This window comes from Felis catus, chromosome X (genome assembly GCF_018350175.1).
Source record: "Felis catus isolate Fca126 chromosome X, F.catus_Fca126_mat1.0, whole genome shotgun sequence".
Taxonomy (NCBI): domain Eukaryota; kingdom Metazoa; phylum Chordata; class Mammalia; order Carnivora; family Felidae; genus Felis; species Felis catus.
In genome coordinates, this window is record NC_058386.1 from 15,659,312 (window position 1) to 15,675,337 (window position 16,026).

Consider the following 16,026-nt stretch of genomic DNA (forward strand, 5'->3'; position numbering starts at 1 on the left):
AAACGGGGGCTGACGTGGGGCCAAAGCTTAGGACGCAGGTTAGGCTGGAGATCGGCTAACGGTTCCATGGTGTGGGAGTGACTGGGATCACCCGGGAGGACAGTGGGTAGAGAGAAGAGGGGAGATGACACAGCCGGCAACGTGTATGGAAGGAGAACAAGGGAGGGGAGAGGGCAAGGGGAAGCAGTGAGAACTAGGAGTGGAGCGGCAAGAGCTCTCGCGACAGAAATGGGTGAGGTAAGCTGTTGGCTCCGCCTTGGAATTATGTCCAGGTTCTGACATCTCATTATCATCACCACCACCTGGGCTCAAGCCACCATCAGCCCTTCCCTGATTTACTGCAGCCGTCCCCTGTTCCCCACTTCTGCTCTTGCCCCTGTGGTAGATTATTTAATAGCCACAAATCCCTCCCATCCCACGACACGTGTGCCTTTGTCACTTCTCCCATCCACAGCTGGAGTCTATTTGGGGGTAACCATGTGATCTGCTTATGATGTGACCCAGGGTGTGAGGCAGAACTGACCCTGCGTGAGTTCCGGAGCCTAAGCCTCGCAGCTTCCACCTTCATTCTCTCAGAATGCCGCCCACCAAGCTGGTCTGCCAGGAAGAGAACCACAAGCAGAGAATGCAAGTGAACCACCAAGACCCAGCGCCAGTTGCCAAACGTGTGTGAGGCCATCTTGGACCTTCCACCCCTCCTGAGCCTCCAGCTGAGCTCATTTTTTCCGAGTGAGACCAGCACTTTAGGAGTGGAACCAGCAGAGTGGCTGCCTGGCCAATCCACAGAATCAGGAAAAATTATAAATCGCTGTTTTAAGCCACTAACTTTTGGATTTGTTATGCAGCAAATGATAACTGATACACCCCCTGAAACGTATTCTTTGCAAAACAGTGAGAATGCGCTGGTAAAAAAGCATGTAGGATCTCGTCACGGCTCTGCTCAGAGTGCTCCGGTATTTTATCATCTCACTCACAATAAAAAGTTCTTCTCTCCCATTTCCTGCCACTCTCCCCTGGCTCGTGCCTCACTGGCCTTGATCACATGGAGCAAACTTCCTCCTCCTGGTCTCTGCCTCTGCTGGCCCTTCCTCCCAGAACACTTTCTCCACAGTTCTCAGCAAGGCTCATCTCACCACCCTCACAACTTTACTCACCTTCACTGATGACCCTGCCTGAAACTGCAGGTGACTCCTCCCAAGCCTCCTCAGATTCCCTGATGAACTTGTCCCTAGAGCCCTCATCAACAGGTGACATCCTATTTTTCTGTCTTTCTCTGTCTGACTTCCCTTACCAGCAATGCAAAGTCCGTGAAGGCGGGAATTCGTGTCCATGTCTGCTGCTGTGTCTTTACCCCCACAATCTAGAAAAGTTTCTGGCATACAGTAAACCCTCAATAAACTTTTGTTAAATGAACAAAGAAAAGCAGGAAGGAAGGATAAAAGGAAGGGAGGAAGAAGGAAAGAAAAAAGGAAGGCAGGAAAGAAGGAAGGAAGAAAGCCGGCAGGCAGAACTGAGAAGATAATGCGCTAGTGGCGGTGGAACACAGTTCTGGATGAAGTAGCAGGGAAGGAGCAGCTGGGGAGGAGCCTGGTGAGCCTCCTTCTTGCCCCTATAAATGAGAGAACTTGTGGGAATAATGTCACCAGTACAAAATGCAGTTTTTAATGGTCCCTTTCAGAAAAAGGAATCTGGAAAATTCCCAAACCACATGTATGACTTTTTGTTTCTCCCCACCGTCAGTAGTCAGGCAGGCGCGCGCGCGCGCGCGCGCGCGCGCGCGCGCGCGCGCGCGCGCGCGCGCGCACACACACACACACACACACACACACACACACACACACACACACACACACACACACACACACACACACGGAAAAGACCTGGATCCTTAGCCTCTGCAGTTCTGTTCTTTGCAGAGATGCACACGCTACCGACTAGGATGGAGGGTTTACCACTCAATGGCGCGGTCTCGGCTGGTGCCATCTTTGCAGTCCGAATCCAAGAAGATGTCCTTGTAGATCCTCCCACACAGGCAGAACATGTCAGGGGCCGGGTGGTCACAGCTCTGCAGAACCTGGAGCATGACCTGCAGAGCCTTCTCACGGTCACCCGCACTGTTTCTCCTGAAAGATTTGTATGGTAAGATCACTCATGTCTGAAGCAAGACATGGGAGCATATGTGCGCTCGTTCTGGCAAGGGCTGGTGTAGGGATGCTGTGCTTTAGCAGGAAACAAAAGCCAAATAAGAATTCACTTTTTCATGTTCAAATGTAACAAGTGCTTCAGACCCACACCAGTAAATCTCACGCTGTCACAGTTGCTACTTGGTCCCTTCTCTCACTGAGATCCAGACTGTGGATGACAGCAGATGCAGACTGATGTGTTTGGGAAGACACACAAAATAACATGGCAGCTTCTATAGCTGGATGGACAGCAAGGATTGTGGAAGCTACGCCTGAATCATGAGAATGACGTGGTTTGACAAAAGGTTCTTTTGGAAAAGTGGCAGGGCCCCCCAGTTCAGAAAGCCAAGAGAAATTTAGAAATGTGTTTTGGCATTTCTCGACCTTGCCATCCTCAAACAGGAAAAGACCCCAGCAATTCCTGTTTTCCTGTCCACTGGAAAAGAAAATTTAGAAAATTGTTTCTATATTCACAAATCACAGTCTTCTCTCTTATTAACTTATATGGTAAAAATTTCATTTCACACAAAGGTAATGGATTCCTTCGATCATTGTTAAAATAATCTTTGCCACAAAATAACCCGAGTTTGTGGTTGTGAAATATTAAGGGCTCCTGTGAAGGTTTGGAAGCAAATGCCCATCAGTTGCAGAGCCTGATTAAATCAACTCTGGCTAATGATGTTCGTATTCATATTATAATACGTTAAACATTTGTATAAAGAAACAATTTCTATGTAATACTGCTATGGAGTGATCCCTAGAATTTAGTGTTAAGACCAGAAAACAAGGCACTGAATACTGTGCACACAGTGCTACCTTTTTATTTAGGCAAAGCAGAGATGTGAATATTTACCTGCTTTTATTTGCTTAAAATGGAAGGATAAACCAAAAGGTAATAAAACTGGCTACCAACAGGTGGAGGGAGAAAACGTGCTGAAGAGGACAGGAATCCAAACTCACTTCTTGGGATGTGACTTGGAAACTGCAAGGTTTTTTTTTTTACCAAATTATAAAAGAAAATGAATTTAAAAAAATTTTACATTGTTCCCTAAAAATACCATTTGCCAATAAACACCATTTGAATTTGTGGCTGGAACCAAACAAATGACCCCCTGCAAGCAATTGGTGGCTTACCTACAAAAGACAAACTGGTTCACATGATTTTTAAAGCACAGCACTTTGTATTTTCCTAAGAGGATATAACTTAAGGAAAAAATATAAATGCAAAGAAATCTTAAATACTTTCTGGTAATCATATTGTTAGCAATAATACAGGAACTGGTAATGTGAAAACATCCTGTAGTATAGAATACAACAAATGACGATGTTAATATCATTAGGAACCAGATTTTTCAGGGTAAGATATACAAACACAAAATCAAAGGAATTCAGTAAAAATCCTACAGTCCTAAATTTGAATTGAAACATCAATATAAAGTCATCCAGTGGTGTTCCTAGCTCTGTCTACCGAAAAGGACCAAAACGATGAGCAACTCAGTAGCAATGAGAACCTCCAAACCCTGAATGGGGTCTGTAAAAGCACCTCTTCCTACAAGGAACCAGGACTTCGTGGAGGAATGGCAGATTCCAGATATGTCTAAGATGGTCCTGGAACATCTTAATACAAAGACTCAAAGAAACTACTAAGTTCATATCAGAAAGACTCAGGAACTAACAAGAATCAGTTTTTGGCCAAAGAAGGGACAGTATGAGCATTAAAAAGAATGGCATAAAAAAGAATTGAAACATATCAACTATATTAAAATGATGATTTCATAATTGTCTTACACAACTTCAGGGGTCACCCTTGGAGAACGCTAAGGAACCGTCTCATTATTTTTGAAAATTATCAAAGCAAAAATTAGGCAAATAGTCTCCTTTTCCCAGATGAGTTGTACACTGGGGGTAACCAAGTCACTGATGAGACAAAATGTCTCTTTAGAAAGTATTTGTGCTAGTAACTCAGGAATTAATTATAAAATTCAAGTATCACTATTTTTGTAACCCCTAATGAAACAATGGATCCAGGCTATGATCGTCAATGGCCATTAACATCACAAAAAAAGAAAAAACAAATAAAGTACACAATCAACTATGAAGTATTCTTTCCAGAAAAAAAAAAAAAAAAAAAAAAAAAACAGAATCTGAGCTAAGCCTCCAAATCTAACTACCAAGTTGCAAGGAGAAAAAGGGACAGAGGAACTTAATAAATCACACCACAGGGATACTATTACAAAATCCACGACTTTGGAACTGCTATCAGACAAATGCTTCCTTACCAAGTAATTAACAGGGAAAAGAAAAAATAAGATAAGGGGAAACCTATATACTAAAAAAGACTTGGGGCGCCTGTGTGGCTCAGTCAGTTGAGTGTCCGACTCTTGATTTCGGCTCAGGTTATGATCTCATGGTTTGTGGGACTGAGCACCGCGTGCTGGGTTCTATGCCGACAGTGTGGAGCCTGCTTGGTATTCATTCTTTCTTTCTTTCTTTCTTTCTTTCTTTCTTTCTTTCTTTCTTTCTTTCTTTCTTTCTTTCTTTCTTCCTCCCTCCCTCCCTCCCTCCCTCCCTCCCTCCCTCCTCCACTTGTGCACTCCCTCCCTCTCTCTCAAAATAAACAAATATTTAAAAATATATTAAAAAAGACTTAAGAATCATCTCAACCAAATGCCATGTATAGACCTTGTTTGGAACATGACTCAAAAAACCCCATTCTAAACACAAAAGGTAAAGACAGAGAGGTACCTGGGAAAATCTGAGCAATGATACTGAGGAATTATTATTTATCCTTAGGTATAACACAATCATGACCATGTTTTGTCAAACTGTCCCTCAGACAATACAGAAATATCTCTGGATAAAATGGTATGTCTTTGCTTCAAAATAAATCTGGTGTTGGGGTAAGACAGAGTGGATGGGGTGAGCAGGAAACAAAAATGGCCATGCAGGGATCATTACTGAAGAGTGGAAAAGGGGTACACGGGGGTTCACTATATTATTTCCTACTTTTGACTGTGTTTGAAATTTCTATTAATACATTCAATGCAATCCCAGTAAAAATCGCACCAGCATTCTTCTCGAAGCTAGAACAAGCAATCCTAAAATTTGTGGGGAACCACAAAAGACCCCGAATAGCCAAAGTAATTTTGAAGAAGAAGACCAAAGCAGGAGGCATCACAATCCCAGACTTTAGCCTCTACTACAAAGCTGTAATCATCAAGACAGCATGGTATTGACACAAAAACAGACACATAGACCAATGGAATAGAATAGAAACCCCAGAATTAAACCCACAAAAGTATGGCCAGCTAACCTTTGACAAAGCAGGAAAGAATATCCAATGGAAAAAAAAAAACAAGTCTCTTTAACAAATGGTGCTGGGAGAGCTGGACAGCAACATGCAGAAGAATGAAACTAGACCACCTTCTTACACCATTCACAAAAATAAACTCAAAATGGATAAAGGACCTGACTGTGAGAAAGGAAACCATCAAAAGCAGGAGAAAGCAGGAAAACACCTCTCTGGCCTCAGCCACAGCAATTTCTTACTTGACACATCCCCAAAGGCAAGGGAATTAAAAGCAAAAATGAACTATTGGGACCTCATGAAGATAAAAAGCTTCTGCACTGCAAAGGAAACAATCAACAAAGCTAAAAGGCAACCTATGGAATGGGAAAAGATATTTGCAAATGACATATTGGACAAAGGGCTAGTATCCAAAATCTATAAAGAGCTCACCAAACTCCACACCCGAAAAACAAATAATCCAGTGAAGAAATGGGCAGAAAACATGAATAGACACTTCTCTAAAGAAGACATCCACATGGCCAACAGGCACATGAAAAGATGCTCCACGTCGCTCCTCATCAGGGAAATACAAATCAAAACCACACTCAGATACCACCTCACGTCAGTCAGAGTGGCTAAAATAAACAAATCAGGAGACTATAGATGCTGGAGGGGATGTGGAGAAACAGGAACCCTCTTACATTGCTGGTGGGAATGCAAACTGGTGCAGCCGCTCTGAAAAACAGTGTGGAGGTTCCTCAAAAAATTATAAACAGATCTACCTTATGACCCAGCAATAGCACTGCTAGGAATTTACCCAAGGGATACAGGAGTGCTGATGCATAGGGGCACTTGTACCCCAATGTTTATAGTAGCACTCTCGACAATAGCCAAATTATGGAAAGAGCCTAAATGTCCATCAAATGAGGAATGGATAAAGAAATTGTGGTTTATATACGCAATGGAACACTACGTGGCAGTGAGAAAGAATGAAATATGGCCTTTTGTAGCAACGTGGATGGAACTGGAGAGTGTTATGCTAAGTGAAATAAGTCATACAGAGAAAGACAGACACCATGTTTCACTCCTATGTGGATACTGAGAAACTTAACAGAAGATCCTGAGGGAGGGGAAGGAAAAAAAAAGGCTAGAGAGGGAGGGAGTCAAAACATAAGAGACTCTAAAAAACTGAGAACAAACTGAGGGTTTATGGGGGGTTGGAGGGAGGGGTGGATGGGTGATGGGTACTGAGGAGGGCACCTGTTGGGATGAGCACTGGGTGTTGTATGGAAACCAATTTGATAATAAATTTCATTAAAAAAAAGAAATTTCTATTAATAAAACCAAAAAGGAAAAGGTATGCATCCTGACTCCATTCTGCTTCTATAATCTGGAAATAGAAAAACCCATATATATATGTATACACACGTATATATATATTCAAGAATTTTTGAACCAAGATGTTTATTATGGCATTGCTCCTAACAGTGAAAAACTGAAGATAACCCAAATGTCCTTTGACATATGATAAATGTCAAATGATAAAATACAGTTTGTAACAACCAAACCATGGAGTATCATGCAACCCTCAGAAAGAGGCAGGTCTGCATGTAATTATATAGAAGAATTTCCGTAACAGTTCATGGAAAAAACATTGCTGAACTAAATGAATGCCATGATCCCATTCTTTGCAGTAAATATTATTTCCACTTATGTTCACATGCACAAAGTCTGGAAGGATACACATTAAACTGTTCAAAAAAATCACTGCTGGGATTTGCACAAGGTGTTCCTGTGCATGTTTTACTAATAACTATTCTAATAAATAATAAAGAGATTATTCTTTTTAATTTCTTGGCAATTTGACAACAGGCTCTTTTATGCTTTCTTTCCTGAGGACCTGTAAGTCATAAAACTCTGCATCATTCAAGACAACAGATTAGTACGTCAAACAGCTTTTCTCAATGGGGGTTCTGTTAGTGAATTAAGCTCCAGAGAAAATTATTTGATTATCTGAGTAACTATTTTCTCCATTCTCCCAAGTATGGTACATAGGTAGCCCCATTCTGGATACTTAAGAGAGTTCATTCGATTGATACAATGGATGCCTTAGGGCATTAGGGTTTAATTCTCTGTGGAACCCAACCCAGGTTGAGAAGGGCTAATCTAGACACTTGGCATTCTTCTGGAAACCTGCAGTAATTAGGCCTGTATTGCAACTTTGATTTTTCCTCTTTTCCAGCCTGATCTTGTTCTCAGAGATTTGATCTGTACTCTCTTTGTCCACAGAATCCAATTATCAGCCTGCAAAACAGATCTCTTAACCAACAGCCCACTCACGATTCCTTCCCATTTTAAAGAGTGAAGAGCTACCAACCCAACTCAATTTTACTACAGCATTGAAATAATTTCTACAGTCAGTGGCAGGAAAATGAAAAAAGACTAAAACTTTAATGAGGTACAACATTTTTACATCTGCTATGAGCCAACTTTTGAGGTGTGAAATTTTCAGGATTCTGAAAACAATTTACTTAACTCTTCTAAATGCTTCATTATCGATCTGAGTTCAGGTTCATTTGGTTTTCTTTGGACCATTTACAGCAATGTTTCCCTTAAATTTTTTTCATTAACTTGAAACTTACCCTTGTTACTAAAAACAAAAGGTCTTTTGGGGATTAAAAAAAAGAACAAAAATAAAAAATCAAATATTTGCAAAAAATGAAAAGCAAGGCGATTTTCGGCTTAAAAGCCACTTTAGGACAGGTGCTAAATAGCTAATCTCTTTAGTTGCTAATAATCAGTTTTCAGATATGCTTATCATTTTCAGATCCCAAAGTATCCACGAACAAGTCTACAGATAAAATATCCTGTGTTTAATCAGTCTGGCAACATATGTTTCTGACGATAAGGTCATTTCACAAATTAAGAGAAAGATATGAACTAAGACAGTGGGGTCGCAACGTTGGCTTGCACATTAGAATCACCTGGGAAACTTCAAAAACCTCGGTGTTCAGGTTGCACTTGAGAAAGTTACATCAGTCTCTGGAGATGGGATCCAGGCATTAGTGTGTCTTACCCTGGATGTTCTGTAGGTCTGCATCACTGCTAAGTCCCAGTGACCGCTTCTAAGCCCTTGTCTTATCTGACCTACCAGCAGCATTTGATAGCTGAGTACTCCTTCCTCTTTGGATTACCTTCTTCATTCGGCTTGCAGGTCACCATACTCTCCTCTTTTTCCTTCTACTTGAGTCTAATTTTCTGGTTCCTATTCATCTCCCTAGTCTTTTAACACTGGAGAGTCCTTAAGCATAACCCTTGGATGTTTCTTATCTGTAACTACACTAGATCCCTTGGTATATCATCTACTGTCCTGCTTTTCCAAACATCTATATCTTGATGACTCCCAAATTACTATCTCCAGCCCAGAGCTCTCCCCTGAACTCCATACCCAACTGTCTTCCTAGCATCTCACTTGCATGTCTAATACCTCAAACTTGATGTGTCCAAAACTTAACTGCTGATTGTCCCATCAAAGCTATTCTTCTCCATCTTATTTAAGAATGGCCAGTCCGTTCCTCCTGTTTTTCATGCCAAAAACTTTGGAGTCATGCTTCATATCGCTAGTATCTTTCATTCGATCAAATAGTTCTGTTAGCTTTTATTTTAAGCCATATCCAAAAATGGGCTACTCCTCATGACCCCCACTGCTACTACCCTGACCCAAATAACCATCATTTCCTGCTTTCACCCTCTACAATCTATTCTCAACACAGGAGTCAGAGTGATCCTGCTAAACACTGAGTCACGTCATGTCACTCCACTACTCAAAACCGTCCATGCAAATGCCAATCATATATCTGACAAGGGGTTAATATCAAAAATATATAAAGAGTTCATACAACTCAAGAGCAAAAAAAGTCTGATTAAAAAAATGGGCAGAGGACCTGAAGAAACATTTTTCCAAAGAAGGCATCAAGACGGCCAATGGTAAAGACAGCAGGCAGACACAGGAAAAGATGTTTGATACCACTCATCGTCAGGAAAATGCAATTCAAAACCACAACAGTCACCTCGCACCTGTCGGAATGGCTAAGATATATTAAAAAAAAAAAAAAAAGAAATAAGTGTTGGTGAGGATATGGATAAAAGGGAACCCTCATGCACTGTGGGTGGGATGCAAATTGATGCAGGTGCTGTGGAAAACAGTATGGAGACTCTTGAAAAAATTAAAAATGGAACTACCATATGATCCAGCAATTCCATTTTTGGGTATTTATCTAAAGGAAACAAAAACACTAACTCTAAAGGATATCTGCACTCCCATGTTCACTGCATTATTTACAATAGCAAAGACCTAGAAGCAACCTAAGTGTCCAACAGATAACAGAATGTGATATACATACACAGTGGAATATTATTCAGCCATAAAAAGGAATCTTGCCATTTGCAACCGCATGCATGGACCCTGAGGGCATTGTGCTGAATGAAACAAGTCAGAGAAAGACAAATACTGTATGATCTCACCTATACGCAGAGTCTGAAAAAAGCAACCAAACCAACCTCAACCAAGCTCACAGATACAGAAGACAGACAGACTGGTTGCTGCCAAAGGTGGGGGGTGGGATGTGGGTGAAATGGGTGAAGGGGGTCAAAAGGTATAAACTTTCAGTTACAAAATACATGCGTCTTGGGGATGTAATACATAGCATGGTGACTGCAGCCAATACTGTATTGTATATTTGAAAGTTTCTGGGGCTCCTGGGTGGCTCAGTTGGTTAAGTGTCCGATTTCAGCTCAGGTCATGATCTCACCACTTGGGAGTTTAAGCCCCACTATCATATGGTAGTTCCCCACTCTGAGCTGTCAGCACAGAGCCTGGAGCCTGCTTCAGATTCTGTGTCTCCCTTGCTCTTTACCCCTCCCCTGCTCATGCTCTGTCTCTCAGAAATAAATGTTAAAAAAATTTTTTTTAATAAAAGAAATTTTAAAAAAGTTCCTAAGAGAGATCTTAAAGGTTTTCCTCACAAGAAAAATATTCACAATTATGTGTGGTGATGGATGTTAGTAAGACTTCCTGTGGTGATCATTACACAAAATGTACATACATCAAATCATGATGTTATACACCTGAAACTAATATGTTATATATCAATTATATCTCAAAACCAAAAACAACAAAACACCCTTCCAGAGGCTCCCATCGCAGAGCCATTGCCAATTTTCTTTCAGTGGCCTACAAGATTCTGTAAGACCTGGCTCCCGGTTGTTTCACAGAGTAGGGGTCCTCTGCTCCAGCTGCACAAGCATCCCTGCCGTTGCACGTGCTGATCCCTCTGGCTGGAATGTTCTTCCCCAATATATTTGCATGGTATGTTCCCTCATCTCTCATTTTTTTCCATGTCACTCTCTAGTAAGTCAAGTCTTCTCTGAGCACTCAGCTCATAATTGTAACCTGCCCCACCAACCTCCCTACCACCCTAACCTGTTTTAATAATTTTACTTAGTTTGTATGGTGTCTCCCCACTAAGAATGTAAGCTCCAAGAGGAAGGGATTTTTCTGTCTGGTTTGTTTACTGCTATGCCCCAAGGCTTAGAACTCAATCTAGCACATAAGTAGGTGCTCAATAAGTATCTGTTAAGTTGTCTGTTAAATGGATGACAAACTGAGCAAGACTAAATGTAGTGACATGAAAAGATCTCCATCCATTGACTGTTAAGTGAACAAAGAAAATTACAGGGGCGCCTGGGTGGCTTGGTCAGTTAAGCGTCTGAATTTGGCTCAGGTCACGATCTCACGGTTCAGGAGTTCGAGCCCTTGCACTGGGCTCTCTGCTGTCAGTGCAGATCCTGCTTTGGATCCTCCGTTCTCATCTCTCTCTGCCCCTCCCCCCTCTTTAAAAAGAAACATTTTTTTTTAAATTACAGAGCATCTCCTGTATTGTAAAAAACCCTTCAGTATGACATATTGAATAGTATGTAAATTCACAGAACTGAAAGGATATACACCAAACTGATGAGACAGATTACTTCTGGAACATGAGTGGGACTAGAGATTAGAATCACAAGGGACAGTTTCTTTAAACGTTTTTTTCCCCAGGTTCTTCCCAAAATATATAAGTGTGTTTCTTATTTATGCAATAAAACACACAGAGTAAAAACAGAACATTGGACTGGGAATCCTATACAGCTAGATTCTGGTTATTTTTATACCATTTACTACCCATGTGAATTTTGAGCAAGTTGCTTACCCTTTCTGGGCCTCAGTTCTTCATGTGCAAAGTATGTTGGACTTTGCTTACTTCACCAGGCAACGGGGAACTACAGGTCTGCCAGAGCTTTCATTGGTTACTAAGCATCCTGCCTGCCTGTCTTTTCTGTACTGTGTGTCTGTAAGAGAAAGCTCATAGGGTAGGAGACAGAGTTCCAAAAAATCTTTTTTTCTACACAAACACTCAGAATTAACAAGCAAAATGTCTCACTAGACCAGTGTCCTTTCTAGGACAGACTCTGTCTTAGGCTGCCCACCAAAAACCTCTGAAGACACTCCTGCTTCCAATTAGGAATAGAAGACTGTGAAAGGACTTCCACTCTCACAGTAACAATAAAAACCTAGACAATATATAAACTACTAAAGAGGAGGAAGAACTTCCTTGATTAATTCCACAGGAAAACAGTGCTTTCAGAGCTGAGCAAAGAGCCATGACAGCATCCTCACTGGGGTGCCTGCTCTAGGTACTGACAAATCGAAGAGGGAGCCTTTGATAGAGAAACTGCACAGGGACAAAGAAAAAATGAGCAAAGTTGTGCACAACAGCATGGGCTGATGGGAAAGAACGGAATCTGGAAGGGTCCCCAGGCGAAAACTAATCGCTGAGTGTAAGAACTCCCTTGCAGCACACTTGCCCACTAAATTTTTCCAAGAAAGCTGTGATGAAGGGGAGGCTCAAAGTAAAAAAGAGATCACACGCATTATCATAGCACTCAGATGTGGGTCACTGTGAAAACTGAATCCAAAAATTACACAAACAGCAACTCAAAATCTTCCATGCTCAAATACTGACAAGATCAGAAAGGTAGCAGAGAGACAAGAGGTGGGAGGTCAGGCTAACCGCAAGTAAACTGATTAGAATTGAGTCCAGTCCCAACCCAGCTACTCTCTAGGAGAAATATGAAAAAAAATCAGTCATATATGTTAACTGCCAGACCTAAGACAGGGCTCAGATAACCAAGGTAATAAACAAAACAAACTGAAATTATACTTCAGTCTCCAGTGTTTTGTTTTTTCCCCACTGTTCTTTTAGATAAAATGTCTAAAATAAAACTGAGATGTGCACAGAAGAAAATGTGACCCACGATCAAGATAAAACATAATCAATAGAACCAGACCCAGAAATTGACAGTAACTTTAAAACTATTATAAACATGGGCACCTGGGTGGCTCAGTTGGTTAAGTGTCCAACTCTTGATTTCGGCACAGGTCACGATCTCACGATTCAGGAGATTGAGCCCCACTTGGGCTCTGCGCTGGCAGTGTGGAGGCTGCTTGGGATTCTCCCTTTCCCTCCCTCTTTGCCCCTCCCCACTCACACTCTCTCTCAAAATAAACTTAAAAAAACTATTACAAAATGTTTAAATATATATATGTATACATAAAGCATGTATCTGTGAAGAAATAAGATATTTTGTGAGAGAAATGGAAACTCTCAAAAAAAAAATGAATAGAAGTCCTAAAACTAAAAAGTTAAAAAAAAAAAACCACTGAATGAACACAGCATCAGATCTGGACATGGATAAGATCGGGTGTGTTCAGGGTGGTACGGCCATAGACCAGATTTGGGCCCTCTGAAACACAGGATCAGTGACCTGGAATATGGGCCAAATGCCATTATCCAAATGGGGCTGGATGGGCATGGGAGGAGAGTTGACAAGGACAAGGGCAAAAGGAAACTTTGTGGGATAAAATGCTGTGTCTGTTGATCGTGGTAATAGTTATATGAGACTATTTATTTGGCTAAAGTCATCAAACTGTGCACTTTAAATGGGTGCATTTTACTGTACGGAAGTTCTACCTTATACCTTAATAAAGCTGGCTCTAAAAATACATAGAACCCGTCAATGTCTCTGAAAGGTAAGTGTCCTGCTGGGCCAATCAGTGGTCTGTTCGCCTTCAGATAACACCCCTCTTTCACCTGCTCTGCTCTGCATCACAGGGGAGCGGGCTCCTCCAGGATGCTTCTGGGCTTCCTGGTCAGCTGATTACCAGCAATGAGCAGCCAGTGGAAGACGATGGTGGACAAGTATCTGGAGGAGCGGAAGAATGAAGTAGCCATAATACTTTCTCCCCTTTTTTGTCTGTGTTTCCTGTGGTGGCTCTAGAAACAACTGCATCTCTTCTATAGATCTAGCTCCCAAAAGGCTGGCGTGTAATGGTTTCAAGTGATCCTGGCTCCTAGATTCTGATCACATCACCTCTTTCCTGTATCCATCCAGCCAAAGGAGGGATGGTAGCAGCTCCCTGTACATGTTCATTTCTGAGTGGCCTCAGTTCCCTGTTTGGCTTCTCAGCTCTTCCATCACCTGTGTAACCAATTCCATGTATTACATTTCCTCTACTTTAAATACTTAGAGATTTGTTTCCTGATTGGATCTTGACAGATATACACCTGCCACAAGGAAGCAGGTGTCTTAGTCTGGCCAGATGCCTCGTATTTACATACGGAGAAGGGAACAGTTACAGGCAACCTGTGTTTGAGTGTGAACAATGCCCAGAGCCAAAGAAATGCATGAACCAGAATGGTTGTTTTCTTACATCAGGGCAGAACCACTATTAAATCATCCTATCCTTGCCTCCATCATCACCACCTTTTCCAGTCCCCTGGGACCACCAAGCAACATCTATAAAGGTTGGGCTTGGGGTGCCTGGGTGACTCTGTTGGGTAAGTGTCTGTCTCTTGATTTCGGCTCAGGTCATGATCTCATGGTTCGTGAGTTTGAGCCCCGCGTCGGGCTCTGCACTGTCAGCACGGAGCCTGCTTGGGATTCTCTCTCTCTGCCCATTCCCTGCTTTCACACATGCATAGTCTCTCTCAAAATAAACATTTAAGTTTATTTATTTTGAGACACAGAGACAGTGTGAGTGGGGTAGGGGCAGAGAGACAGGGAGACAGAGAATCCCAAGCAGGCTCCATGCTGTCAGTGCAGAGCCCGGTGTGGGGCTCAAACCCACGAAACCACGAGATCGTGTCCTGAGCTGAAACCAAAAGTTGGACGCTTAAATGACTGAGCCACCCAGGTGCCCCTCAAAAGAAACATTTTTAAGAAAAACATTTTTTACAGTGGACTGGCAGGCCATAATTTCGAACAGGGCACTTCGAAGGCTGGCTCTCCCATTTTCACAAAGGCAACAGGAGGTGAAGAATATTCTTGCTGCACTCTTGGTTCTGCTGACAGACTCTCAGGGATCTCCACATGGACGGATCCAGTTAAACTCTACTTCTTATTTACAAGCTGCAGTGGTAACTAGGATGTGTTCACTAAAACCCATTTATTATTTTTTTCTGGGCCCTCAGCCAGATCACATTTCCCCACTTCTCTTGCAATTAGGTTGGCTGAGACTGAACTTTGGCCAATGACATATGCTAACAAGTAACAAACATCACTTCCTGACCAGGCTCATACAAACCTCCCTGATACAGTCAAAAGTGGAAACCACCCTAATGTCCATCAACTGATAAATGAATAGATAAAACGGGGTCTATCAGTACAATGGAGTATTTTTCAGCCACAGGAAGTAATTTAGTACTGATGTATGCTACAACATGAATGAACCTTGACAAAATTATGCTAAGTGAATGAAGTCACCCAGAAAAGATCACGTATTATAGGATTCCATTTATATGAAGTGTCCAGAATAGGCAAATCCAGAGAGACAAAAAGAGATGAGTGGTTTTCTCGGGCTAGCAGCTGAGGTGGGGGAACACGGAGTGACTGCTAATGGACTGCCAAAATATAACAGTGGTTGTTTAGGGCTGGGAAGGGGAGCTAGGGGGTGGAAGGGGGATGGTGGCTGGTAATGGGTTCAGGATTTGGGGGGGACAAATGATGAAAATATTCTAAAACTGATTACTGTGACGGTTGCACAACTTTGTGAATATACTAAAAATCAATGGCTTGTACTCTTTAAATGGGTGAACTATAGAGAATGCAAATTATATCTCAATAAAGCTGTTACAACACACACACCCCACACAAAACATCCTTGGCAATTCAGCATGGTCTCTCTTATCATCTGGTGAAAGGAGAGCGGAGGATCGAAGAGAGGGCAGAGCACCAAGATGGAAGGAGACTGAATTTTCAATCACCTGGAGAAGAGACTGCCCAACCAGGATACATCCACACTGGAATGATTCGTAAGTGAAAACAAACATTCATCATGTTAAGACTGAAATTGATATGCTACTCGTTATAGCAGTTACCCTAACCCTGACCAATACACAAGCCACCACCACTAAGAAGGCACAGGTTTCCTTGGTGATAAAGACCAATTCCCCTCTG

The 16,026-nt window shown here is 41.9% G+C and overlaps 1 protein-coding gene across 4 annotated transcripts in view; it reads right to left on the reverse strand.

Annotated features, from left to right (window-relative positions):
* MAP3K15 (mitogen-activated protein kinase kinase kinase 15) overlaps nt 1–16,026 on the reverse strand; it is a 123,835-nt gene that overhangs the window by 53,396 nt on the left and 54,413 nt on the right. For all 4 annotated transcript variants that reach the window (XM_045050412.1, XM_045050414.1, XM_045050413.1 and 1 more), the window contains exon 7: nt 1,953–2,123. In XM_045050412.1, the coding sequence (XP_044906347.1) occupies nt 1,953–2,123 (171 nt within the window). The remainder of the gene's footprint in view (nt 1–1,952; nt 2,124–16,026) is intronic.